The 27,300-nt window shown below is 47.3% G+C and overlaps 1 protein-coding gene across 2 annotated transcripts; it reads left to right on the forward strand.

Moving 5' to 3' along the window:
* Positions 1–2,802: 2,802 nt before the first annotated feature.
* On the forward strand, positions 2,803–26,636 carry CSNK2A1 (casein kinase 2 alpha 1). 2 transcript variants are annotated; one of them, XM_063350143.1, is made up of 13 exons: positions 2,803–2,937; positions 16,142–16,341; positions 17,380–17,491; positions 17,963–18,064; positions 18,491–18,541; positions 19,357–19,416; positions 20,083–20,166; positions 20,571–20,681; positions 21,481–21,582; positions 22,488–22,588; positions 23,286–23,434; positions 24,726–24,812; positions 25,305–26,636. In XM_063350143.1, exons 2-13 carry the CDS (start codon positions 16,241–16,243, stop codon positions 25,418–25,420), a joined length of 1,176 nt encoding a protein of 391 aa, XP_063206213.1. In that variant the 5' UTR covers positions 2,803–2,937; positions 16,142–16,240; the 3' UTR covers positions 25,421–26,636. The 2 variants fall into 2 exon arrangements, with proteins under 2 accessions (XP_063206213.1, XP_063206215.1); XM_063350145.1 differs by lacking the exon at positions 2,803–2,937 and adding an exon at positions 3,409–3,530.
* The last annotated feature ends 664 nt before the right edge of the window (positions 26,637–27,300 follow it).

Raw genomic sequence — 27,300 nt, forward strand, 5'->3', positions numbered from 1 at the left:
GCATCACAGGTCACCCCCAGTCCTGTCGGACCTGGGGTCAAAGGACTGTGAAATGACCCCCAACATCTAGATGGTAGCTGGTGGGGACAGGGGGACAGAGGGACAAAGGGACAGGAGGATAGAGGGTATGGGTACAGGACAGGACTCTGCTGCCCAGGGAAGGGTGGGGGAAAGGACCAGAGAGGCATGGGCAGACAGGGCTGAGACTGGATGGACACACCATGAATCATGCTGTGATGGGCACAATGGGATGGGATGGGATGGGATGGGATGGGATGGGCTCAGTGTGATGGCCTCCAGGCTGGCGTGCTGGGCAGTCCCTGCCTCCCCATGCCAGCAGACAGACCATACTGACCCATCAGCACCCTGCTGGGGTCCCTGGGGAAGGAACAGGGCAAAGGGTCTGCTTGAGACCCCCAGGACACCCACCAGCTCCTCACCACCCTCGCCAACCCCTCTGTGGGCACCCGTGCTTCCAGGCACCCCCGGTGCCACCACCCTGCTGTGTCCCCCCGTGCACCAGACCCCTTGGAGCTGCTCGCCCCTCCGGGACCCCGTGCCGGCCACGGTCCCCAGGGACGTGGGCCCCGCAGGCAGGGACAGGGTGTGAAGCCGCAGCACGGGGTGAACGCCAGGTTAATCTCCCGCTGGAGCTTCCCTCTGCAAACAATAAGACAATGCCCGGCCGGGGGCCGCCTGCGTAACCAGCGGTGCGGAGGGGAAGTTGTAATATTTGGATTTAGCACTCAGTAAATTAAGGAAGAAAAAGGAAAAAGCGCTGGGGGTAATCAGAGTGGGGCTGGCCCTGTGCCCTGCCCCATGGCCAGTGGCCCCAGGGGGCTCAGCCCGACCTGAGGATGGCTGCTGAGTGGGGCCAGCGTCCTTGAGAGCCAGCGCGGCTGGGCATGGCTGGGAGGGGGAGACGTCCCCAAGGGCTGGGCAGGGGACAAGCATGTCCTCACCATGGGGACATGCAGCCCAAAGGGTCGAGGCTCGGGCACTCAGCAGGGCTGCGGGCAGCACTCACAGCAAACACAGCATCTCCTGCGACACCAGAAAAGGGATCTGGGCCAGGAGTTTATTTTAATCCAGACCTGCTCATACTCATGGGAAATAAAATCCTGTTTCTGCAGCTGGGGTGGCCAAGCAGGAGAGGGCCCCAGGGGGACAGTCACCTCCAGCTGCCAGCGGTCGGGGTGGCAGGGGGTGACAAGTGAGGGGGCTCTCCCCGGGGTGCCTCCCCTGTGTGGGGCTGTGCTGGGGCTGTGCGGTGCGAGGGACCCCGCAGAGTAGGTACAGGGGGCTGTGGGCACCTCAGCTCCCAGGAGCCATTTGGGATCGGCACTGGGGAAGGGGCGTCTGGAGCGGCGTTTGAGCCCCATCCTGCCACAGCACAGCCCCTTCCCCAGAGCGAGCCCTGTGGGGGCTCCTCAACCAAACAGGCACCATCAGCAGAGATGGGGATGTGTTAGCAGGGCTCTCGTTGGGGGCCAGGGAAGGGCCACGTTGCAGCTCGCCCCTGCGGGTGTCCAGGCAGGGACGGCTCTGCAGGGTTGGGCTTAACCCCTCCAAAACCTGGTGGGGGTCCGGGCTGCCTTCCCACCCACTGGTAACCCCGTTTCCTCCAGGACAGACCCCTGCCTGCCCTGGCCCCACTGGGGTGAGCAGGGCAGGGGGTATGTGGGGAGCCCCGGGGTGACAGTTAGGAGGTGCAAGGCTGGACCCCACACTTTGGGGTCTGAGCGAGGGGCTCAGGAGGGCTCCATCCCCTCCGTGTGCCATGGGCAGAGGCCTCTCCCCATCTGGAGACGCCAGGGTGGGGGTCTGGTGCAGAGCTGGCAAAAGGGCTGGGGCAGGTGGGGGAGAGGTGACTGTCGGGCAGCAGCGGGCAGCGGCACGGGAAGGCCCTCGGCACGCAGCCGTGCGCCGGGAGCCCATTTCCCCACAACAGGGGCTGTTATCAGCGGCGAATACTCGGAGCGGTCCCAGGGGGGACCTCCAGCCCTTCCCCTCCACCTACCCCACCGCTCTCCCGCTCCGGCCCACGTCAATGCCGCCGTGAAGGTGTCGGAACAATCGCCTGACAAAGAGCTATTTTTAGGGGCCGGGGCTTGGAGCGAGGATACGGCCCGGCCGCTGACAATGGGGGGAAGGGGGCCGGGCTTCCCCCGTGACCACTCGGCAGCAGAAGGACCTGTAAGATTTCCTCGATGACCCAGGCCCGTACAATACAAGGAAAGCGCGAGAGGGAGATACCCCCGCCAAGACGAGCTGCTCCTTTACCTAATGGGAGTGACCCGGGGTGAGGGGCTGTGAGATTCGGGCCAGCGGCACCTCCCGTGGGGGAGACTCCCACACCGGGAGGGAAGCTGGGTAAAGCGTGGCCGTGCTCAGCTTTCCATGGGGAAAAGAAAGCTTTCTCTTCGGGGGCGGTGTGTGTGCGAGCTGGCTCCTGTCTGCTTGTGCCACACACCCACGTGCTGAAGGGCACCGGGCTCCGAGCATGGGGCCTCCAAGGGGCAGAGGGGTGCAGATGTGGCTGAGCACAGACCCCTCTCCCCTCCGGGCTGGCTCTCAGCTCCGGGCAGGCTGCAGCACTTGGCCAGAGCCTGGCTGTGGCGACAGGGCTGCGACCAGCCGTGGCTCCATGTCCCCAGCCAGCCCTGCTCTGAGGGTGCCATGAGCCAGGACTCATTCCTGCCCCGCCCGGGGGGGCTCGGTGCGGCTCCAGAGGAAGCAGCAGAGGGGCCAGGCTGCGCCCCAAAGCATTTCGTCCTCCCCGGGGTCTCCGCCGGCCCAGCCTGCGATAGAGGGATAGGAGGATGATCTGCTTTGGCCAACCCTTGTGGGTACAGCTGATCTCCCTGGCTGCACCGCAGGAAATCGGGGCTAAAAACGTGGAAGGCAGCGAGCGAAGGTCACCGGGCCGTGGAAAAGGTCAGGGCTCAGCCCAGCTTCGGGCCTGGCGCTGCCACCGCTGCGGGGGGAAGAGCCCCTCCATCAGCCCCTGCAGCCGCACGGCTCGGGGATGCCCCGCCGCCCTGCCGCGGCCCCAGGCCGCGGGGCCCAGAGGGCGGGCGGGCGAGCCGGGGGAAGGGCCGCCCCCGCCGCGGGCCCGGCTCGCCTCCGCAGGCCGCAGTTGCCACCTGGCGGTGGGCCCCGCAGGTTGCCAGCTGGCGAGGGAGGCCGAGGCGGGTGAGTCGCGCTGGGCTAAGGGCCCCACCGCCTCGACTCGCCTCAGCCTCACGGGGGCGGAGCGGGGACAGGGGATAAGGCCCAAGGCCCCCCCGGGCCTCCCCGCGCGACCGGGATCGCCACCGCCGCTGGCCGCGGCGCGGACTACAGCCCCCAGAGCCCCCTGCGGCGCCCTTCCACCTCCACTGCGCATGCGCGCCCCGCCAGCAGGTGGTGGGATTTCCGCTTCCGGCGCGCCTCGCTCTGGTCCCTGCGGCTGGCGGCCGAGCCTTGTGCCTCCGCCATATTGTCTGTGTGCGGCCGGCGGGCGGGCGGCGAGCGGGCGGCCGCGGCAGGTACCGGCGGGCCGCGGCGGCTCCGGCGCTCCTCCTGGGGCCCCGAGGCGGGGGCAGACGGAGGGGGCGATGGGGGGGAGGCGCCACCGTGTCTCCTGCACCGTCCCCCCTTCCCCTCCCCCCAGTCGCCCCGCTGCGGGCACGGTGTGGGCTGAGGGGCCGGGGACCCCCTCAGGAGAGCTGGGTCGCGGCGGGGGGCTTGGTCCGGCGCCGCTGAGGGGGAACGGGCGGTGGCGGGGGGAAACGGGCGGGCCTGGCGCGGCGGGGAGGGCAGGGCCCGCCGCCTCCTGCCTGCGGAGGGGGCCTCTGTGCCCCCGGGTGGGGGAAGCCGGGCAGGGCGCGGCGGGGGGGGGCCGCCAAGGCCACCCGCAGCCTGGTCTGGCACCAGCGCTAGGGCCGCCCGCTGCCCCCGGCCACGCAGGAAGGGCAGGGCCCCCTGGAAGGGTAGCCTTCCCCTCCCCCCAGCTCTCCGGGTTCGCACGTTTAGGTGGTGTAGGTGTTATTTACTTAAGAGGTTTTGTCTTGCTTTTTTCCCGCCCTGCCCAAAAAAAGCAGGGGGATGCAATGTGTGCAGAGGGGCAAGGAGAGGCCTGTTTCTTCTTGCTCCCACCCCCAGCTGCGCAGGGACTCTGTTCTGGGCCTTTCTGGGTGGAAGGGAAGGTGGATTTCACAGATTTCTCCACCAGCCGCTCTCCTCTTCTGAAAGCAGTGGTGGTCAGTCTCACCCCTGCTGTAATTTAGTTAATTGTGCCTTGGGGCAACAGGCTGTGCGGCTGCTGGTAAAATACGCTTTGCAAACGAAAGGGGAGATAAGATTATGAAACCCCACAAGTGTTGTTTGTCAGATTACTTTATTCTTTCTTACTAAGGGCTTTGGGTACAACCAATAAAGTTTGGATTATAAACACTCGGTCATCAGTATATTTTCTGCTGACAGCAGTGGTTGATCTATGTAGAGACTCACGAGGGCACGTGTCTCACTTCTGCAAGCTAAATTTATGGATCCTGAGCCTGTGTTGTTCAGTGTTTTGGTCCTTCATACCCGTGCCGAGCCCCAGTACCTGTGTGAGAGGTCTGCAGTGGCGCAGGGTTTGTGCTGTTCAAACTTTCCACCGGGTTGGGGGCGTGGAGGGCTGCTCTTGGACTGACCATTGATGCCAGGCTGCAAAACTGGGTGCTGCGCGTGTCTCTGGAGGTGGCTGTGCTGTGTGCTCCACGTGCGCTCACCTGGCTCCTGCAAGTTCTGTCCTCCGTGTGCTCTGTAAACTGCTCAGGAGGAGCAGATCCTGCTGCATCTGAGGGTCAGCACCCATTGGAGGTGACTGGGGTCAACATCATCTTTTTAGAGAGAAGCACACGGAGACAGCAGCTTTTCTGCGGGGGGCAGGTAGTGATTTAGTTTGTTCTTAGAACACTCTCTTTTCAAAAACATAATAGTTGCTCAAAATATTCAAGCTCAAACTGAGTTAGTGTTCTCGCCGTATTGCCAGTCAACCTGGGTTTTGGATGGGATTCTGCCAGCACAGATTCCAGATGTAGCATAGGTAGGTGCACAGAAATAGCTCGTCTTGTGTGTCGTTCGTGTTGGCATAATGTAGAAAAGGGAAAAGCTTGTGCTAGGAGAAGGAAGAATGAGCTTGAGAAGACTTTAGGCAGGATTTGGGGAAAGTGTGAAGCTTGTTCAGTTCCTTAATTTGTCCTAAAACTAGGATTAGGGTAATGTTCCAGTTCTTCAAACAAATGCCGTGCCTGGGTAAAACACACCAACAATGGTACGTCCTCTGTGGAGACACACTCTGTGTCCATAGCTGGAAAAAGAAAACTGGAATAGGATGTGTCTCCCACCGGCAGAAGAGTGTCCGATTCTGTGTACAGGGCAGTCTGCTTTCCACCCTCAGGAGAAGATCTGCCCATGTCTTGGGGCTGGAATTCTGGCTCTTTGGATGCCTCCTGTCAGAGAAGGGTTTTAGGTAAAGGTTCAGACCTTTGCTTGAGTATGAAGTATGTAGATCATTGGTGGTAGGCAGTGAACCTTCCCTTTCATCTTGGCAATGGAGGGACATTTCCTTTTTTTCCCCTTTCTCTGTTACCTGATCATATAATTTCTATTATTTATGCATTGCTAGTGAAACCTCACTGTCTTCTAGTTCCCAGTGTGGGCGGTAGCAGAGAGTTCAGTCCTGCAGCTCATAGCAGTGAGTTAGCCAAGTCTACTGCTACCCATGAGGAGCTGAAACAGGGTTGAGGAAGGTAACACCAACCCTGGAGTGAGGAAGGTAACACCATCTCAGCCTTGGCTGTAGCAAAGGAGAGGAAGCTAATGTAGCTGAATAGCCAGGTAACGTGCTGTGGTGGGGATAAACCACAGAGTATGGAAAAATGTGGTGAGAGACGGATGCTGGAGGAGAAAGCAGAGAATTCCAAGTGGGAGATTCAGAACAGGTTCCACGGGTTTGGTGGGGCACCTGGGTTCATGGGTTGAGGAGAAATGGGTTCTGTTGGGACTATGGCTGTTTGGAAGAGGGACAGTAAAATATGCAGAAGGTTCTAGCAAATGTGGAAGAAATTGGATCATGGAATGTTTAATGAAATTAAGTGGAGTTTAGTTTTGTGCAGGGGCGGTTAATGGTACTCATTTACTTGAAAAAAACTTTGATATTTGGGATTTGGGGCATTTTCAAGTAGCACAGGTTGGGTACATAGGCATGAAATGGGTTTGTGGTAGGAATCTTGAGAAAACAGGGTGTCAAAAGGTGGTTATGGATTTGTGGAGTTGTAGAGAAAGAAACTGCATTTCTAATGTGATAAAAGGGACAGGGATGTAACTTTTCCCAATTTTATTAAATGGCGGATGTCCTTATACCTTCCACTTGAATTCTTTTTATGCATTTTCTCCTTGCAGAACTAATTTTCTCTTTTTGTCTTTCCTCACGTCCTCTGAGGAATAAGGGAAAGGAAGACAGGAGAAGCAAATGGGTGACATTGTCGTGGTGTGATTAATTTCATGTCACATTTCTGAAGAGGCAGGGATTCATTTCTGGGTTACCAGACCTGTCACCTCCACTGTTCCTCCATTATTGAATTGCTTACATTAAGGTGTCTGTTTTATAAACTATCTGGGTGAGATTGATTCCATCTCACATTTTATTGTCCCATAAGGGTCTTGAGAGAATAAACCCCACAGATTTTAAGATCAGGAAGGGCTGCTGTGACTCAGTCTGGCTACAAACATTATCTGGTTGTGATTGCAAGAAAACTCTTGGATAATTTTTCTGAGCTTGGATATCTCCTTTCAGGGGCTTCCAAGAGATGACTTTCCTGGAATTTACAGAACCTAGTTGGAGAAAAGGAGTTCTCTTTTGGACCTAGAAGAGCTGCTTTGAAGAGGAGACTGCAGCTTTGCAAACTGGTGTTAGGGCTGCTGCTGAAAGCAGAGTATTTTTACAAGGTGGTTTTTGGACGCCGTTTGCCATCAAGGTGCCAAACCTATCTGTCAGTATGAAGGATTGATAAGAAATGGGATTGTTGATGTGGTCATAGGATCAGTGGTTCACGGGTATCTTCTGTTGCTCAGGCATCAGCAGCAGAGGAGCAACAACGTGAGCCTGACACGAGTCTTACCTGCTCCTTTGTTCAGACTGTTCTGGTCTGGACAGTTTTATTCAAACAAATGATTTTATTATGCGTTTTGTGCTGCTGCTTTGGGAAGCTGAAGAGCAGAAAGGGAGACCTTGGAGTTCTTTGCGGACTCAAGACAATACCACCACAGACTCATATTTGGAAGGTTAAAATTTCAATAATTTTAATTTTCCACAGTTTATTTCTGAGAGTTAGGCTACGTCCTTCTTATGACCGATTTCTAAATTTTAGGGAATATTATGGTTTGCAGGGAGGCTCTTTATAAAGCAGGCTGTCCAGTTGCTTAATCTAATGGCCGGATTATATTATGGCAATTTACTTGAAGTGAGTGGCAAATAAAATGTGTACTAGGTGGAAGTGGAAGATGATTTTGGGTCCAGGTGGAATTTGGCTGCAGGTTGCCAATTGGATAGTCGTGTCTTCGAGTGTTAACAGCAGTCCTAGAAAAATGAAGTTATTCTGTCTGGTTTTGCAGAGAAGTAAGCCTCTGCCCTTGCACCTTCTGGAACAGCCAGAGGGTAAAGCAGTCTCTTTTGTTTCTTTTTCTTTTTTAATTAAGCTAAGTGTAGGGAGCATCCAGCATGTTCTGTGGTGTTAACACAATTGTGTGCCAGAACTTGCTTTCGCTGGGTGGCAGAGGTCTCGCCGTGTTGTGAAGAAGTGCCCCCAAAGTCCTCTTGCATGTCCAGGGAGGTGAAATGGTGCGTCTCCCATGTTCTTGCCAAAGCCCTCGGAGGAGGCAGTTTCTCAGCACATCTTTGCACACGTGTGCATGAGTTGTCAGTAAATCTTTATTTTTAGTGTTCTGAAAATGGATGAGCGTGGATGCGCACAACAGATTAATTTCCAGTATAGAAAAGCAAGAGCTCCTGCAATGTTCCTTCTCTTACAAGTTTTGTCACGGATTTCTCTGTTACCAGTGTGCTGTTAAATTCCAGCCTTGCCTTCTGCAGATTAAGCAACACTTTGATTGTACTCCAGAAGGAAAAAGAGGACTTTTCGCTCACTGAGGAAGTTGTGCAGCATCGAGATTTGTTTCAACTGAGTTTACAAACTAAAAGTTACAGGTTTGGGTATTTTGGAATGTCTGGCATCCAGGCCTATGTCCGACATACACATCTTACCAGGCATGTAAATATATACTCGTCCTAAGCTGTGACTTAATGCTGTGCAGTGGCTTTAATCGGTCATTGCAAAGTGTGAAAAAAAGATGCTGTAGAGATGGACAAATGTGTCTTTATATGTGGCCGACAGTGGTGTGGGTTTGTTTGGCATGGCGAGGGTGGGTTCAGGATTCATGTCCCTTCTGGGTTACACTGAGCGATGAATGGTGTGGTCACCAGGCTTCAGTTAATCTCCAAAACACTGGTGTGAAATATTAAAATTTTAGGCAATGCGTCTGCATCACCTAGAATGTCTGGGAGAGCTGCCTGTCTCTACAGTAGCTGTATAAACCCAGAACTTAGTGTGTTGTGTTAGGGTACCTAGTGCATAATAGATAATGTTTTCTGGAGTTTAATGGCTGGGGTTTTTTTGCATTTGATTTTTGGAACAGTTGTAGCTAGGCTCATTTTGTGTTAATAATGATGAATTTTTAGAAAATTTCGTTACAACTTCTACTTTCTACTAGGGGGTTGCACCTCGTGTTTCTTGCTGAGCCTTCTGGATGCCAGCTGAACCGTGAAGATGGTTTGCAGTGCATTGCCTGCTTGATGGGATCACGGGGATTTCCTGAAGAAATAGTTACATGCCACGTACGCTGGCTTATCCTTTGGCTCTGGTAACTGTTCCTGCCTCTAGGAATTGCATGATCAGATCAATTAAAAACATATAACTTTTACAGATGGTAGGTACAGTTCAGTTGTCTGAGCTCCAGCTATATCACTCTCTGTACATGAGCCATAGGAGTCAAATCAGCTGAATGATTGGCCTGTCAGTACCCTGTGCGTACTAATTAATGAGGAAAACAACTGTGTCATGTAGCAGTAATTAGGAAGGTAGAACTTTCCAGAGGATGCTGCCAGTTGACCTGATGTCAGCTGTGAAGCGCATGTGGTGGTGCTGAAACATTCCCCTTCGTGAGCCTTCAGGAAGTTACCTGGTGTTGCCGGGATCTCAGAAGTGGTAGTTTTGGTAATTGATTTCTTGCAAAGTACTGTCCAAAGCTCCAGCAGTAGGAGCTTTGGTTTTAGTAACACTCTTAGAAGAAAAAGAATCACTTCACGTTGAAGTCCTTGCAAGTGCTCTTGCTTTGGCATGGTCAGACCATGGTCATGTGCCTCCAAAAAAACCCCAGCACCTTTCCTGCACTCCCTGCTCGGCCTGACCTTTTGGGGCAGGGAGGAGATGCCAGCAGAAGAGTATTGTCGCCAGTTTCTGTTTGGTATGTGTGTGCTGACAGGTTAGTTTGGCAGTTCCTGGTTATGTTTGTAGCCGGTTTCATTTGATTGTGTCGAGGGTCTTCAGTGCTGGTGGTAAGGATATCTGCTGTGATTTCTGGGAGGCTGGGAACGGTGGCAGGAGAAGTGGTGGATGTGGGAAAGCAGCAGAGCCTGCATGCGGCTGCCGGGGCTTGGGTGTCTTGCTGGTGTCACTGCCTGCTGTGGCTACACAGCCTCACCCAAGAGCAGTCTTGGCGTTTCTGTGTTAGGAAAAGCTTTCCCTTTGCTCTAGATGCTGTTGACTAGCTTAGCTCTGAAAATACAAGGGAGAGTCCATGATTTTGGGGGAGAAGTGAGAAGAGAAGAGCATCAAAGTTGACTGTTCTGTATAAAATCCCTTAGGAGATGGAGTGAGGAGCGTTCCCGTCACTGGCAGCTTCCTGCTGCTGGAGAAAATCCTGGCTGTTCTGCCCTAGGTACACGTGCTGTTGCCAACACTGGAGTTTTGCAAAGGACAGTTGTCCAACTAGTCTGGGATGCTGGATGCTCATAGAGGGGTCTGTGTAAGCGCCACTAAAATTTAGCTGTTACAGGTCTGAACAAAAATGAAGACTGTGACAGAACTTCTGCTCGGAGAGCATGTGGGCAGCAGTGATCCTGCCAGGGCAACCTGGAGTGTGTCAGACATGATAGACGCTGCTGTTTGGGAAGTGGGAGAGTTAAGTTTTCCCCAAGGCTGTGGAGGTTATCATAAAAATACAGAGTTACAGTAAAACCATTTTGTGGTCGGTCCTGTGACTTCCATATAGATTGTGATCCTCATTACAAGGGATGACTTCTTCATTGACAGGAATTGTGAGGAATTCAGGGGAGGAATCAGTGAAGATGATGAAGGACTAGTCTCAATTTTAAGACGTTGCTATTACAGAATTACTCCAAGATGTTTCTTCCAGTTTAACTAAACCTGTCAACTGTTTTCCGTAGTGACTGGTCATGTCTTATTTTGAATTAAATCACAACTGTTCCTGGTTTTTTTTATTTGAGGTCGTTATATATTATGATTTGTTATTTTTCCACAGCCGGATACAACCAGCTATTTAAAAGAAATCTGGAAAATAATTTTGGTGGAAAAATGTAGTTAGAGCAGACTGTTCTGTTCCAAAAAATTAACAAGAGAAAAGATTTATTTCAAACCTAACCTTTTTTTAAAACTCAATGAGATTTTAAAATCTGCTTTTCTATTGATGTTGTCCCTTTAGTAGGTAAATGGTCTTCAGGAAAGGATGTAAAATGTCAGTTTTGTTAATCGAGGCTTGTTTCTATTTCAGCTATAAAATCATAGAAAAATATAGGTTGCAAGGGACTTCTGGAGGTCATGTGTTCCATATTTGTATTGCTGCAGTTCCAGCATCATGAAAAAACGCAAATCAGATTTCTTTCGTGAGATAGAACATATTTTTTATGAAGTTGGTTACTATTATTTCTTCTTTTAAAAAGGTAAGATGGGTTTTGATTAATGTTGGCTGCCAGTAGGCTGTACTGTAGTATTTAAGCATGCCTTGATCTTTTCATTTCAGTGGTTATCCCGTACTAGATATTCTCCACACTCTAAATAAGCGAGTGCTCCTTCCCTGGGAGGCTTACAGGCAAGGGATAAATGGGCTATGTAAAGGAAATCATGATCAATTTTATCTGATAATTGTAATGCTTCTTTTAACGAATAAAGCACACTCATGATTTCAGAGGTTGGGTTTGAGCCATTTACTATGAAAGGTAATGCCTCACTTGCAGATTTGGATAAAGGAAAGGAATAACCCTTTGATTCCAGGCTACTTGCTGTAATTCTCCTCTTCTCAGCTGACAGAGAGCTTTTCTCTTTTCAAAAGGAACCGGCTGCTGTCTGTCTTAGCCTGTTTACAGTCTTAATCTGTCACAATCGCAGCTGGTAATGAGCTTACGTGGGGAAAGTAGAAGTGAGAGGAAACTCCCTAGACCTGTTCGACCAATCTGTATGTCTCGCTTTCTCCTTGGGAGGACGATGAGGTTGTCTGGGATGGTTTATCTAGAACTGATAAAGTGTCGGAAATATTTTCTTGGCTCTTTGAGTTTGGCTTGGTGCAATTTGGAGCCTGTCTTACCCCTTTGGGACTGCTCTCTACTAACTGAGTCTGAGTTGAGGTGGGTCCTGGGTAATAATCGTGTTTATGGTGTTGAACATAGTTCACTGGGTTCACTCTGCTCTGTCTGGATGAACTTGGAACTATGCGGTAATATACGGTTCACGCTGCGGGCAGCAATCCGTGGGGAGGCCGGTGTCAAGCAGTGCCTGTGTTCTTGGGTGCATTATTTATACTCAGACCTTATCCATAAAGGTCATCGCTTGGATGGCACTTGCGGGTTCCTTGGGACACCAGGCTTCTGGGAATCTCTTGGCTTCCAGCTCCTTGGTAGTCTGTATGTGCACTGTGTCGTACTGGTGCAACTTCTTAGGTTTAAAGTTCTGAGTAACTGTGCTTGAGAGAAGCTCCATGCCAAAAACATTTCCATTTAAAAGGGGGGGGGGGGGGAGGAAATTCCAGTATCTCAGTTATCCTTGACTAAAAAAAAAAAAAAAACATAGGTCAGTTTTACTAAAGGCTAAGTAGGTGTGTTTCTCAGAAACTAATTTGCATACATTTCTTAGCTATGTTTTGTTGCTGCTTGCTGTAAGTGGAAACATCTGGAAGGACAGAGGGTGTAGGAAATTCCTATACTAATTGGGTATAGGTGCTGTAAGTATGGATACTTCACAAGAAATCAAGTCCTCCATGGGGATGGGGGTTGCCTTTTGAGATTAGACTGCATTGTAAGGATGATAAAATCTCTTTTTAAAAGGGAGGGGGCTAGTAACAGTGGTTTAAATTAAAATGTTTTAAGAATAAAATTCAAAGTAAACATTGAGAGGCTTTTTACTATTTTATTCAACTTTAGGCACAAAAAATCTAGCTTACTGAGCTGCTCGGACAATAGGCTAGTGTTAGAATAATTCAAACTTTTAAGAACTGATCTCTTTTAGTTAATAGACCTTCCAATTAAAAAAATGCCTATATGGTGGCAGCACAGTTTTTTCTGTTTTTTGACTCAGGCTCTGGGGCACTCCTGCAGAGTAATTATCAGTAGAACATGCAGTGCTGTATTTGGCTGTGTTCTTGTGATATTTTTTTTGTACACAGGATGAACAAGGTCCTGTGGGGTGCTCTCGGTAAGGATTCTGTGTAAGAGATGAGCTAATTGGCAGTTTGCTAATAGTTAAATGGCATTTTTAAGGGCAGGCCTAGGTGGGAAAACCAAGCACTGAAACTTGTGCCTGGTGCTCATTTGGTATAGCTACCATGTGAGCACTGGTCGGTAATGTCTTCCCAAGGGCTGTCACCGCAAGTGCTAAAACAGAAGAGCTGTTTTCTGTCCTTGCTCTGGCAAGCCTTAGTGTTGAACAGCGTGTGTCAGACAGTAACTGGAAGCTTTGTCTTTGTCTCTCTGTGACCTCTGGTATATTGCCTAAAAGCTCGTGGTTATGTTTCCTAGTTAAGTACTTCTCTACCAGAGAAATTAAAATTTTCAGAGATGCGTTGTGTTTTTTGGAGGTGCCCAAGAGTACACTGGACATGGCAACCTGATTTAGTTAGATCTACTTTGACTAGATTACTTTTAGCAGTCCTAATATAAATTATTACATGATTCTGTCATTAATGCAAGAATTAATAAATCACATGTTCTGTTGGGATTCTGCAGAAAGAGAACTCATCCTTTAAAACAAGCTCAGGATGCTCATCTTGTCTAGGTGTAATCACGGCTCCTTCTGTAGATTTTCTGCCTTAAAATTGCAAGCTAAACTGCCATTTGCACGACCGTCCCTATCCCCATTATTTATCCCTATTTGTGTCGGTTCCTCTTTCAGAGCTTGGATCCACTGCAAAATTATCCCTCTCTAGGGGCAGTGAAAGCAACATAGATACAAATTCCTTAGCAGTTTTGAATAGAGACAGTGAGAAGCTTTCAGGCAGGGTAAGTTTGTATGTGTGCAGAACTTCGCTTTAAAACCAAATTATCTGTGCAGACTCTCTTCCTGTATAAAGAACGCTAGACAATGATACCTACCTTCATAAATAGGCATTGTGTGCCATTCTTAGAACCTACAGTCAATGATTTCCTGAAAAAGCCTTTCTCTGAGCAGCCTGTTAAAACATACAGCTCCTGCTAGTCTAGAGCTACGTGACAAAAAAGTATCCACTGTGAAATTTGATCTATCTTTAGATAATGTGATTGATTTTTCTTTTTTTATTATTTTTTCCTGTGCTGAAACTGAACTTGCTAAGCTGGATGAGGTGGAGCAGTCATGTATTCTTTATTCATACAGAGTTGTGCTTAAAAATTAAAATTGCTAAGTCATCTTAGACATACACAGTTTCAGTTAATTCCTACACAAGGAGTATTGGGCAGAGGAAATTAGCCAGTGCGTCTCCTGCCAGAAGCACATGGAATGAGGAGAAACAAAAACACAGTAATTAAACTTCGAAATCTAATAAATTTCACTGTACTAAAAGTGTTCTAGTAAACTTGCAAGCTCTGTTAATGCCCAAGTACGTTTTTGGAATATACGTCTAATTTCTAAGTGTCTGAGTCATGCCACATAAATGGTTTGAGGTCTTAGATGATTGCTGCCTAATCGTCTGAAAGTGTATTTTGTTAGAGGACTAACATTTTGTCCAGGAATAGACTGGGTTTTTTTAGTAATGCTTCATATTCTTCCGTTAGCTGAACACCTGGCTGAAGTGCCTCGTCCCTCCTTTATTGGGCTGAGGCCTCCATCACACCTCTGTTGTGGACTTTGGAACAGTGCCATGTCCCTCTTTAACCTCCAGGCTGGATTACTGCAACCCCGTCTACCTGGAGCTGCCTTCAACAGTGTTTGTGTGTCAGTAGGTCAAAAAATAACCCCCACTGCCAAGGTCCATACCACCTGAGGAGGCTTGGTCCACACCAGCAAGAGGCTTTGCGTATATTTCTGCCTCCATTTCTACAGAACCAGCTGCTGATCCAGTTGTGTGACATGGTGGAGGACATCAGACCTATGTCCCTCAGGTCCTCCACCATCGTTGTAACTGGTGGTTCTTGCTGTGGTCTTTGCAGCAGAATGAAGTACTGCAGATACCTCCAATAAATGACAGGACACAGCTGATAGAGCAGATACCATGTAGGTGGTATCTGTGGTGAGATGATGGGATGGGATGTCTGTGCAGGAGGGCGTGAGTAGCAAAGGCCTTCTTCAGGAAATATGGAAATTGGGGGAAAACATTGTATTATGAAAATTCCCAGAGTGATGTTCAGACTTCAGCAATTTTACCCTCTTTGGATAATGTTTTGGTGCTGATGCTGCTTTCAGGTGAATACATTTGAATTTTTACTTAGTGGGGAAAGCATCATGGGTGAATGAGTTGAAATGTCGTTAGAGCTGTTAAAGTTATGTATGGCTCTGATACAGTGTCCAGATTTCTCTGCTCTCCTCCAGAAACCTGCTCCTGAGCTGACCAGCCTTGCTTTGTGCATAAATGCTTCGGTTAGTACCTGCATTTTCCAGGGGCTGGAAAAGGCAGAATAGTGGTGGATCAGTTCAGGGTTGTTGGTTTGTTTGGTTTTTTTTTCCTTTCCACGGAATGAATTAACATAGTCACATAAAGCTTGGTGTGTGAGCACGTGTAAGGCTTCAATTTATTCCTAGTATAAAACACATTGAAACACTCTGCCCAATACTAAACTTCAAAATCTTTGCAATTTTGTTGCACGTATTAAATAAAACGGCTTGATTATCTGAAAACAAAATAATTTGAGGATTAGGTTGAAGCTGAATGGAAGCTGTTGGCTGAGTCTTAATAAACATTAAGGATAGGAACAACTGGGAATCAAAAATCAGTGGTTTTGAAGCTGTTTGTAGCGTTTGTGAGAGTGATAAAATCAATATGCTGAGATCCTTTCAAGAATTGCAAGTAAAACCTGAAGTTCTGGTGTAAATTAAAATTGGTGTTTCTAGAAGTTGAAACTTCAGAAAGTACTTAATTTAGGTTGTCCGGGTGACCTTGTTGATATGTCAGCTCTTTCCAGAATCATTTATTAGTGCATTGCAAGAGGTGAGAGCTGTGCAGCCTCAAGTGAATGAAGTGTTTCGGTTGCATGGGATGGCACGAGATTTCTCCCAGGATGGGGGAGAGATTGCAGCCGGTAGCTGTTGCTTTCACTCTGGAGCTGAAAGGAAGGAGTCTGTCAGCAAATATTGAGGATGTTGCATTTCTTCCCTCTTGGAAAATTGTCTTTGCAACCATTAGTTGGAAACTACGTACTGTAAGTTGTGAGGCGGGGGGCGTTACTTTTGCTAGTGGGGCCACCTGGTCCCATCCTATGTGAGGGAGAGCAGGCAAATTGTTTTCAAGCTCTGACAAATGATCCCAGGCCTGTGGCTGGGTTGCAGCCTCTGTTTTTCAGCAGCTTTTACTGATTAACTTAAATATTTTTATAGTATCTTGAGATTTTAACCTCTCATTTATTTTCTCTCTGCAGTTGGAAGAATCTGAGGCCTTTATCTTCTGTCCAGCTTTGCAGTTCGGGTAGCCTCTCATTTCAGACATCTCATCATTTCCGCCTGCCAACCTGTCTGATATGTCGGGACCCGTGCCGAGCAGGGCCAGAGTTTACACGGATGTGAACACACACAGACCCCGGGAATACTGGGACTATGAGTCTCATGTTGTTGAGTGGGGGTAAGTCTCTGGGCTGCTTATGGATGTCGCTGGACCATGATCAATCCCTGTAGCATCTGGTGCATGGGGAGTTCAGGCACCTGTGCTGCGTTAGGCTTTTTCATGCTCATGTGTAGTGTGCATGGGAAGTGTTAGGGTCACAACTTTTTCTTGGAAAAGTGTTTCTTATCAAAATTTAAAATTTCCAGCAGTGCAAGAACATTTTTGGCAGCTCCCTTAAGGGTTTGGTTTGAAGAATTTTTGTCAGGTAGTCAGGAAACATCCCCTTTCAGAGGGAGGAAAATCTTTTTCTGAAACAAATCTAAACAGCCTTGGCTGCAGGGCTGAACAGAAGTGAAAAGACATTTGAAGTTGCTTCTGACTTGGATGAGTGAAGAGACTCGGCAGACTTAAATAGGTACATGCTATTTTGTGACTTGTTGCTCAGCTCTCTGCAAGTGACTGGAAAAGACATGTCTGCTGCTTTTTGAAGGAAGGAGGTGTCTAAATTGAGCTCATGACTAAACTGTCCAAGAATCAGACAGCAGTAATGTCAACTTCGTAGCTCTGCGTTCCTGCTTTTGTATAGCAGGGCCCAGACTAAGTTCTGCCCTCGGCTTTGTTGCAGTTTCTGGTTTCTGAAATATACACAGTCTTCTGAGCATAAGTGGCTAGTCTGTTTTTAAACAGGCTAGCACTTAAATTTTTGGTCTTCCTGGCTTTGTTGATTTTTAACATTATACAAGGAAAAATGTAGCTTCCAAATATAGAGAGATGGGTGGAAGGGATAGCTCAAGTTTGCTGATGCCGAAATGCATAGTTGGGCTTATGTTACCTACTGCAGAAGAAATAAGTTCTGGAACGAATTTAACTTGGACACATAGAAGCTCCCTGTTTGCTCCTAATTCTTAATCATCGTGTTCAGGAGATGTAAGACACTACTTAATTCACCTTGTATGAAAGGTGAGGCAGTGATTTAATGTTAAGGAGAGGTTTGTAAATTGTGATAGAAATTTAGGAATTGATAGAAACTGAAACTTTAACTTTTTATCTCCACAGAAATCAAGATGACTACCAGCTAGTTCGAAAACTAGGCCGAGGCAAATACAGTGAAGTATTTGAAGCCATCAACATTACAAATAATGAAAAAGTAGTTGTTAAAATTCTCAAGGTGAGATGGGGATTGGGCAAAAGATAAAATCTGTCTTGATGGTCCATTTCACTGAATGATGCTCCAAAGCCAGGCTTTAAGGATTTCACTTTTAGAACATCAAACATTTTAGACCAAATGCTGCACTTTCCCACCTCAGGTAGCTCGTGGACTCATCATAGCTATACATTTACCACATGCCAGTTAAGAAGTTTTGGACTATCAGGTCATGTTCAGACAGCTTTAAAAAAAAAAAAAGCCATCTTCCTAATGTTTGTAGCTGTCAGGGTTCTATGGTTAGAAAGGAGACTGGAGATATTTGAGCCCTTACTGGAATGATGCAGTCAGGTAGTAACAAGATGTAGCTGTTTGAACTTAACTTGCAACGTCTCCGATGTATTTTGCTGACCTTTGTCATCTGGATGTTGAGCTGTCTATTAGCCTCACTTATCTGGACCGCTTTGTCTTACACTTTGGGTTTTTATTCTTCAGCCTGTTAAAAAGAAGAAAATCAAGCGTGAAATCAAGATCTTAGAGAACTTGCGAGGCGGTCCCAATATAATCACTCTTGCAGATATAGTAAAAGATCCTGTGGTGAGTATGGAAGGAACTTAAAGGGTACACTGGGGTTATGGGTGAAATCACTGTGTTTGACTTCAGCTCTGATCTGGCTTTTTGTTTTCCCCTGCTCTTAAATCCTGCTTTTGAACGGCTTAATCAGATCAGCTCTTAATCTGATTAACTTCCTTTAGAGGGCCCTTCCCCCACAGGTCCCTTCAGCCCCTCACTCTGTAAGGATGAGATACCAGGGAACTGAGACAAGTTAATTCATTCTACAAACAGTGCTGCCAGGGGCTGCAGGCTTTGTCTCCGCTTTCTCTGTCTGAGGGGAATCACAATTATGTCTGAGGCAAAGGGGCTTCTAGAAATTTTAGGGGTAAAAATGGTTTAATTCGTTATCCTAAATGAAAACGTATTATCTCAACTTAACATGGCTGAAGACTTTTCTCTCTGTTTTAGTCTCGGACACCCGCTTTGGTTTTTGAACACGTAAACAACACAGACTTTAAGGTACAGTGTGGGATGTGAACTTTTAATGTTTTCCATTTGAAAGCCACTTGTAATGTTTTTCTGGGGAAAGGCAAGTATGTAGGGGGCAGGCAGGTGATTTAACCATTTCCTTCCAACATAGTAACTGTCTTTAAAGGTAAATCTGCTTGGGACAGAAGTTTATAATTAGTCCTTTAGTACCAGTTTGCTACATAAATTACAAGATGAGAATACAGATTCCAAGTGGTGTTCTAACCTTTGGAGCAAATTAATCTGTTATCTTGTGGACCATCAGTGCCTGTCTTTTTGAAACATACTGCTTTTATGTTCAGTGTATAACTATTTATCGGAATCACTTTAAATGTGGACAGCTGTTTTTGTGGCTTTCCATACCATACTTCTGGGACAAGGGATTTAAATGTTTCTTTGTCCGCTTCACTACTGACCTGCTTCAGGAGAATGGCTGTGTAGTGCCATCTGGAATAGCTGCTTAATGTCGCAAGGGCACCCGCGGTCTTTTTGAGACCACATCTGCAGGCAGAATGCATCATGCTGGTGGTGGGCGAGTACAACCTGAGGGAGTTAGTGACAGCAACCGAAATGTACTGTCTGAGCAGAGCTGGAAGTAAACTATGTATGTGATATGTAAGGGGAGAGGAACAGGCTGATCAGAGTCAAGTGTGGGATCAGAGTAACTTGGGAAACTTCTACTGTCCCTTCTAATGGGTTTGGAGAACCACAGCAGCAGGGAATAGGGCTGGGTTGCTCTGGATTGGCAGGGATGTGATGTTTTTCTCGGGTGTTGAACACTGATACGATGTGTTTGTGTCCCACAGCAATTATACCAGACATTAACAGATTATGATATTCGATTCTACATGTATGAGATTTTGAAGGTAAGTTGGTGTTTTGATGGTTTATCAGTTTATTTCTAGGATTTGCACTCAGCTAATCCTATAGAGATGGTTATCATGTCACTAATGGGGGTGAGGAGAAGAGAAAGCCTATGGAAGAATTGGATTGGGAAGTAGTATATCAAGTCAGTATCAATTGTTCAGCTTTGCAACGAATTCTAGTCCCTTTTTTTTTTTTTAAGGATAGCGGAGCCTTTGGGTACCGTGAGAATAACTTAAGATCCTAGATCAAAAATGCATGTAGCCTCTGAAAACAGAAAATTGTAAACTGTTTCTGTCTGGTTTTGGACCCTAATGTAATCTGAGTGAAATGTATTTGTCTATTCTTATGAAACAGGAGTCTGGAGAAGGGAAGACTTGTTTGATCAGTAGTGCCTAGTAACTCTGCTCTTAGGAACTCTGAAATTCTATTTTTATCAGGAAGTATATGAGGTGTAGTCAAAACACTTCTGTTGCTGGGACCTCCCTTTGAGAAGGGGCTTCTAGAGGCGTTTTCTGTGGTCTGCGAGTCTAGTCCAGGATATAACACTAGACAGTAAAGTCTTGCTGTCTACTTAGACTTGGTATATGTGGAAATACTTGTGAATATGGTTGAACTTGGAAGATTCTTGTGACTCCAGCATCTGTTTCTTTGTATGTCACCTACAGGCTCTAGATTACTGCCATAGCATGGGAATCATGCACAGAGATGTCAAACCTCACAACGTCATGATTGACCATGAGCACAGAAAGGTAATAACGTGGGGCAGGCTGGAGGGCCGGGAGAGGTCCTACTTCTCTCTTGGCAAACGAGGATCCCTTTTGGGTACTCCTCTGTACTGGTATTAGTAGACAACTTTAAGGGGGGCTGCACTTCCATCACGTGGAGAAATGTAAAATGAAATTCTACACGCTGCTTTTCTTAATTTTTTTATGGGTTATATGTAACCCATAAGCCGGGTTGGTAAGGAGAGTTACTTTATTTAGACTGGTTGGTGATACGGGTGTGGGGAGAACATCTAAAAAGATACTCTGGTCAACTTCAAATTAATTGAAAATAGAAGACTTGTAAATGAAGCTTCAAACTAGCGTGGTTCAGCCAGTGGAGAGCTGGAGCATCCCTTGAGCCTTTTTTCTTTGTTTTCTACCATTTCTAGCTTAGACTAATAGACTGGGGTTTGGCTGAATTCTATCACCCTGGCCAAGAGTACAATGTCAGAGTGGCTTCCAGATATTTCAAAGGACCTGAGCTCCTTGTAGATTATCAGGTAAGAATTCCGGAGGTTTATCACTGACTTTTATGTGGAAAGTCTGGGCCATTTCAAGGTATCAACTGAGAAATTGAGGTATCTAGAGACCTGAAGCTAAAGACAGTCCATTCTAAATTGTGTTCCAGAAAGCAGTGGCTGTAAAGCCACTGAATTAAAGAAACTAATGAGTAGTCTCAGGACCTGAGGAAGAGCCTCAGAACTATCATGGAATACAAATGTTGAATTTTATTAGGGTTTTTTTTTTTAGCAAGGCTGCTTTTGCAGTAAGGCACAGGAATGAAACAAAGCCCTTATGGGAATTGCTAGGACTGCATGACCTTGTAAATTAAGCTATAAAAACATCCACATATCTGATGGCAGTTTGCATTATGGAAAAGCTGTTGGCTGGAAGTAGTAGTGTTACTGGTGACTTTTGGATTGTGCTGGTTCTGAATGAAGGCACTTCCTCACCTGCCCGTATACCTTGTGGAGTCCACTCCTTTTGTTGCTTGTGGTGCTTCCCTTCTCAACACGTGTTTCTCAATGATTCATAACACTGAAGTCTGCAGTGAAAAAGCCACTGGTCTTTAATATCCTTATGGACAAGGATGGAAATGGGATACCTGCTGTTCTGTATCCTGGTTTGAGTAACTGGAACACTGAGCAGAACAGTGATCTGGTGAGGAAGATCCATGAAGATATTTCAGTCTGTTCCCAGTGTAACTTGGCCACTGGTGGGAGGGGGGGACCCTGTTCGTACTGAGAGTCTGTTGTGCTTAATTCATTAGAATTGAATTGTCCTTCTGGTTTTGTACAGATGTATGATTACAGTCTGGATATGTGGAGCTTGGGTTGCATGTTGGCTAGTATGATATTCCGAAAGGAGCCATTTTTCCATGGCCATGACAACTATGATCAGGTGAGAGCTGGTCATGTACAATCTCTGTTCTCTTAGCACAGTGAAGGTTTCCTGCTCACACTTCTATCGAGGGATCTGAAGAAGAATTTAAGCATTTCTCTAATAGCTTCTTTGCTCTGTTTGAGGCCACTTTCCTCTTCTCAAGCGTGCAAGATTTTCTAACAAATTAAATAGAAATAGATTTATAGTGCTTTGTATATATGAGCTCCTCAGTAGCTATCTGGAAAAACTGTAGCAATAGTTATATTAAGGCTGGTGTGTTCTGGTACGTAGAGTGACTATTCCTGAGTTAATGTTCTGTGTAAAGACCCTGCCACTGTCCACCCTCCCTCCCCTCTGTATACGATCTGTGAATTTGGTACAGTTTTACATAGATTCTGAGGTCTTTGATGTTTTGCCTTTGGGCCAAAATTTTTATACTTAAACCTTTAACTTGCACTCTGCATTTGAACTAATGTGCAGGCATTCAAGAACAGTGACCTTCTGTTCTCAGACCTTCATTCTGGAGCCCTCCAGGGTGGTGCTTCACCCTTCACATGCAAGATACAGAGTTTCTGGTTTTTTGACTGGGTATTCTTGCTTTCCCACCCTGTTGGTTTTGAATAGTTTCTTGCTACAAAGGGAGTTAGTGTTGCAAGACCTCAGCTTTTAGTGATACAGGTGTATGTAGCTCCCTCCTGGCTGCCTTGGATTGCTGAATTCCGACTGTGGGCAGAGGCACGTTCACATGTTCATGATGCCTGTGATTGTAGGTGGCCGGGGAAGTGAGAGTCATGGGATGACCCTGGGGCTGCTGGTTCAGACCGCAGCCCAAGTTCCCAAGGGAATGTGCTGCTGTATCTTCATGCTGGCTCTGGCATTATCATCCCTTCACAGTAGTGACTGACTTTTCTGTTTGTTCCCAGCTGGTGAGGATAGCCAAGGTGCTGGGAACAGAAGACCTGTATGACTACATTGACAAATACAACATTGAACTGGATCCACGTTTCAATGACATCTTGGGCAGGTGAGCCAAGATCCGGAATAGCTCATAATCTCTTGGTAGACCCAGACAGCTACTGCTTTGTCAACAGACCTTGAAGTAAACAAAAACTTATGCTTATGGGAGAAACCAGAGCCAAGATTCTTGAGAACTGTCACTTTGTGCTTTTGATCCCTTTTGACAGCGCTTCCCATGGTCCTTTCTCTGCAAATGGACTTGAGGAAAGGTTTTTAAATGTCATCTAGGCAATAAATGATCTGCTGGAGCATAAAGCATGAAGGGCAAAATCTCTCTCCAGTATTCGGGGGCGGGGGGGAACAAAACTGTGTTTCTCAGCATTACAGTGCAGAAAATCAGTTGCTGCTTAAGATGGCATTTACATATTTTTTCCCCTCATAGAATTATTTTGTGTGGCATGTACCAAAAGTACAAGGGACTATTGCTGGGGGCATAAGAGAAGAGCAGAAGCTGGGGTTTTACGCCTGTAAATCTGTTCTGAACTTGAGTCCTTGTGCTGCCCGGGGCTGTGGTGGCTGTGCCGCCGCGTGGAGACACGGTGTACTGCTGCTTCGTGCTCTGCTACGGCTCAGCCCCATTGTTGCTGCATCAAGCAGCAGCCCCGCTCGGAGATGGACATCTGTCATAGTTCTTGCTCTTTAAAAAAGTGAGTTTTGGCATTGATGTCCTCTGCCTAGCCTGATCTGTGTATCTTTTTCTGCAGACACTCCCGTAAGCGATGGGAGCGCTTTGTTCACAGTGAGAACCAACATCTGGTGAGTCCAGAAGCTCTGGATTTCTTAGACAAGCTGTTGCGGTATGATCACCAGTCACGACTCACAGCGAGAGAAGCCATGGAACACCCCTACTTCTGTAAGTATCAGCCGCCGTCGTCATCTGCTGTCCAAAGAGTTCTTCCTCTGCCTCTGGGAAATCTCCATTCTAGTAGGTTGTGCAGATAGGAGCTAAGAACAGCAACATAATAAGCCTGGTCTTTGCAAATAATTGCGCTGGAGCCGAGGCTGCTGTCTGTGTGGTGGATAAATTAGGCCACTGCCACCTACACCAGCCGAGGAAACAAAGTGTTATATGCCTGTGTCAGGCCAGTGAATCAGCACTGTGTTAAAGGCTTGGTGCTAAACCACTGCTAATTTCAGCAGGTGTCTGGGTACGTGAGTTCCTGTGTTTTGATAAAACCAGGTAACTGTTTTGTTGAGAAACAGGCCCTTTTAACACCTTTTGTTGCTAAATGTCTGCCTTTGCAAATGGTATATTCAGGTCTTGATTTTGCAAGCAAAAAATGTAACTTTCACTAGTAAATGTGTTTAAACCCTTGGTCATTTTCACAACTCTTGATATTTAGATTTTTGAAACAGCTGCAATAATGTGAAATATGAGTATTTGCTCAGTTGGGTTTTTTTTCTTGCTGCTGAACAGGCTTGTATAATTAACAGTGTAGATCTCTATTATATCTGTGGCAAATGTTTAAGTGAAATGTTCTGCAAGTATGAGCATTACTAAAGGTGGAAGCTTTGAATGTGAGAGTTAGACGAACAGCTAAATTAACTGGTGCTCGAGTATAGATACAGGTGGTATTAAATTCAGCCTGAGGAAAGGCAAAATTTAAAATTCCCTTCTCTGATGCAGTAGGCTTGGGAGGCAGGAAGGGATGGGAGTGTTATTTACCTGCAGCTGAAAATAAAGTGTTAGTGAGTAAATTGGGATGTATTACAGAAGACAAACTCCAATGACACTCATGACAACTCACAGGCTGCAGTGGGATGTGTGTAGAGACGTGACATATGATTGTAATTAGCGATAATCTTTCTGCTTGGTACACCCATTTTCTGGGTTTGGCTTTATGCAATTGCTTAGCATAGAAAAGAGATCAACTTCATTTCCTTCACCTTTTGCTGTCAAGCAGTCCTGCTGACCTCCAAAATGCATCATTTAGGTGACTTTTCACTGATCACATTACCTTGGTACCTTCTTGGGTACTTCCCGCTGAAGTTGGTGGAAACTTCTGTGTTGCGATAGACGGTGGTTGATGTTATTTGACGTAGGCAGCTCGCCAGGACTGGCTGAGCGCAGAGGTGGCAGGCAGTCAGCGTGCTTCAGCTGCCGTCTGGCAACACGGCACCTAAAGGTACTGTGCTCTTCCTAGATCCCATCGTGAAAGACCAGGCCCGGATGGGCTCGTCCAACATGCCGGGTGGCAGCACTCCTGTCAGCAGTGCGAGTATGATGTCAGGTCAGTTCTGTCTTTGACTCTTCTTGGTACGTGGCCTTTGAAAGCATTTCCACACGCTGTGTGGATGTGAGGATCCAGGAGGGTGAGTCCTGCAGGTGGGGCATTAGGTCATCTCTTGGGACCAATGACAAGGGCAAGGAGGGCTACGACAAAGTGGGTGGGAGAGTGCGATAAATAAGGCCTCGCTGCAGCCTGACCTGCTTTTCTGGTCTCGTTTTAAAAAGTGCTTTGCAGTTGACTTTTTTGGCAGCAGTTTGAAGGACAGTGATCCTGCCATACATCTGCTCTTCAGTGACACTTGTATGTGCACAAATCTGCGCTCTGCAGAGAACAGTAACAGATCTTTAACCTCACTTTTATTTTGGCAGCTCTGAAAATGTAACAGAGCAGCCGCAAACTGACCTGCAAAGAGACCATTTAAGAAGCTGAGCTGTCCTGGATAGCGATACACTGGTTTCGCTCTAATTCCTGCCTTACCTGTCTCTCTTCCAGGGATTTCTTCAGTGCCAACACCTTCACCCCTTGGACCTCTAGCAGGCTCACCCGTCATTTCTGCCACCACCACTCTGGGGATGCCCGTTCCAGCTGCTGCAGGCGCTCAGCAGTAGTGATGGGCTCTGTCTCCTGCTGCCTGAGCTGAGTCAGGTGGGGAAGAGGTTTCCCCCTCCACCTCTCCTCAGGACGCAGCTCGTGCCTGGCAGGGGAAGGGAGGGGATGAACGCTTTGGAGGCACCGTGTCTGAACTGTTGCTTGTGGATTTATAGTAGTTCAGTCATTATATACAAAATTATTATAGGCTGATTTTTCTTTTTTTACTTGAACTTTTCGTAACTCAGGGGATTCCCTGAAAATACCTACAGATGGAATATTTCTCGGACAGTTCCCTCCCCACCCCCCCCACCCCACCCCCCCCAAAAAAAAAGTACTCTTCATTTAAGAACAAAGAGGAATCAACAGCATTTCCAAGCTCTTGCATCCTGCTGGAAATCTCTTCTCTTCATGTTCCCACCATTACTCCTCCACGAGCCTACACCTTGGGGGATTGTGCTGGTCTCCAGAGGCTACAAACCAAGTCTTCATGAGGCAGGGGAGGGGGATTCTTAAAGTACCACTCACTTTAACCCCACATCCTGCATATGATTCAGCCGGGGTACACTGAGGAGACAGTTCCAGTATGGAGAGGTGGTATAAGTTTAAAAGGAGTTAAGTGCGGATGATGTCTGAAACCCTAATTGGATTGCATCATGTCTCCTTAGGAGCCAACCAGAATGCCAACTCGCCCCCTTGCATGTAATTTTAGTCTTAAAAGATGAAGTTACTGATCCAATTGGAGTCCTTGCCACCGCCTGAGAAAGGTGCTCCTGTAGAGTAAGCCGTACTCTAATGGGCCCCTTCCTCATGGAGGGTTCTTCCTGCCATTGCTTGGCTTGGATCTCTGGAAATAGTTTGTTATTGGGTATATTGTTTTTAAATTGTTTATATAGGTTTCAAGCTGGTGGCTACTTAAAGCTGAAAAAATCAGACTGCGCCAAGTCGGATATCACATCTTCACCCACCATCCCCTCCCTCACGTGCCATGTGGTGAGAATACCAGTTACCTCACAGTCTTGTAAATATGCACTGAGAGGAAGGAGTGAGCAGACGTTAACTTAAACTGAAATGGTAGATCAGTAATTGTGGACAAATATTATCATTGACAACGGAAAAGCACCCTTGTTACAGCCCTGCTACCCCTTGCTGTGTATATATACTTTGTCCTTCATATGTGAAAGATCCAGTGTTGGAATTCTTTGGTGTAAATAAACATTTGGTTTTATTTATCGAGGTTAGATTGAAGTTCCCTGTGTAGAGGCCTCCCAGGGGTGGCCCACAGCCCCACCCTTGTTACAGCCCTGCTACCCCTTGCTGTGTATATATACTTTCTCCTGGGAGGCTACATCCCCCTTCACATGCAGTTTGCATGGTGAGCAGTGCAGAGAAGCTGTACGCACACATCTCAAGCCAAAGCTTCTCCTGGGAGAAGGACCTGTTGCCATAAAAACAGAAAAGCCTCGTCTTCTGTCTCAGCTCTGATGGATGAAGACTTGTGATGCTGAACCAATTCTTAGGGTTTTTTTGTGTGTGGTGCTATTCATTGGATTTCAATGACTTGTTTTCAGTCGTGTAACATTTGTGGGGCTCGGCTGGAGTGGCCATAAGCACAGTGGCAGCTGTCTCTCTTGGTGAGCGACGGCTAAAGCTATTGCAGCCATTGCTGGTCCTGGGCATTGAGTGTCCTTCCCCTTACTCAGCAAGTGCCTGCTTCTCTGGGGGCAAAGGCCATGTTCTTCCATGTCAGTTAATTTTGCAAGGTAGGGTGGAGCGAGTGGGCTGGGTCAAACCAACTGAAGAGAGGGGGCAGGAGAACATGAAACAGCCCCCTTTTTGCCGACTGCTGGCACAGAAGAGGAGGTTTTTCACGTGCACGTGGGGAGCCTTGTCCTCCATG

Source organism: Chroicocephalus ridibundus, chromosome 12 (assembly GCF_963924245.1).
Source record: "Chroicocephalus ridibundus chromosome 12, bChrRid1.1, whole genome shotgun sequence".
NCBI lineage: Eukaryota > Metazoa > Chordata > Aves > Charadriiformes > Laridae > Chroicocephalus > Chroicocephalus ridibundus.

What these genes read in the sequence shown, in the direction of transcription:
- CSNK2A1 (XM_063350143.1), top strand. Translation starts at nt 16,241, where the DNA reads ATGTCGGGACCCGTGCCGAGCAGGGCCAGAGTTTACACGGATGTGAAC. An exon ending in TTGACCATGAGCACAGAAAG is followed by an intron (nt 20,167 to 20,570) that starts GTAATAACGTGG and finishes TACCATTTCTAG; the next exon opens with CTTAGACTAATAGACTGGGG. An exon ending in CAGTGCGAGTATGATGTCAG is followed by an intron (nt 24,813 to 25,304) that starts GTCAGTTCTGTC and finishes TCTCTCTTCCAG; the next exon opens with GGATTTCTTCAGTGCCAACA.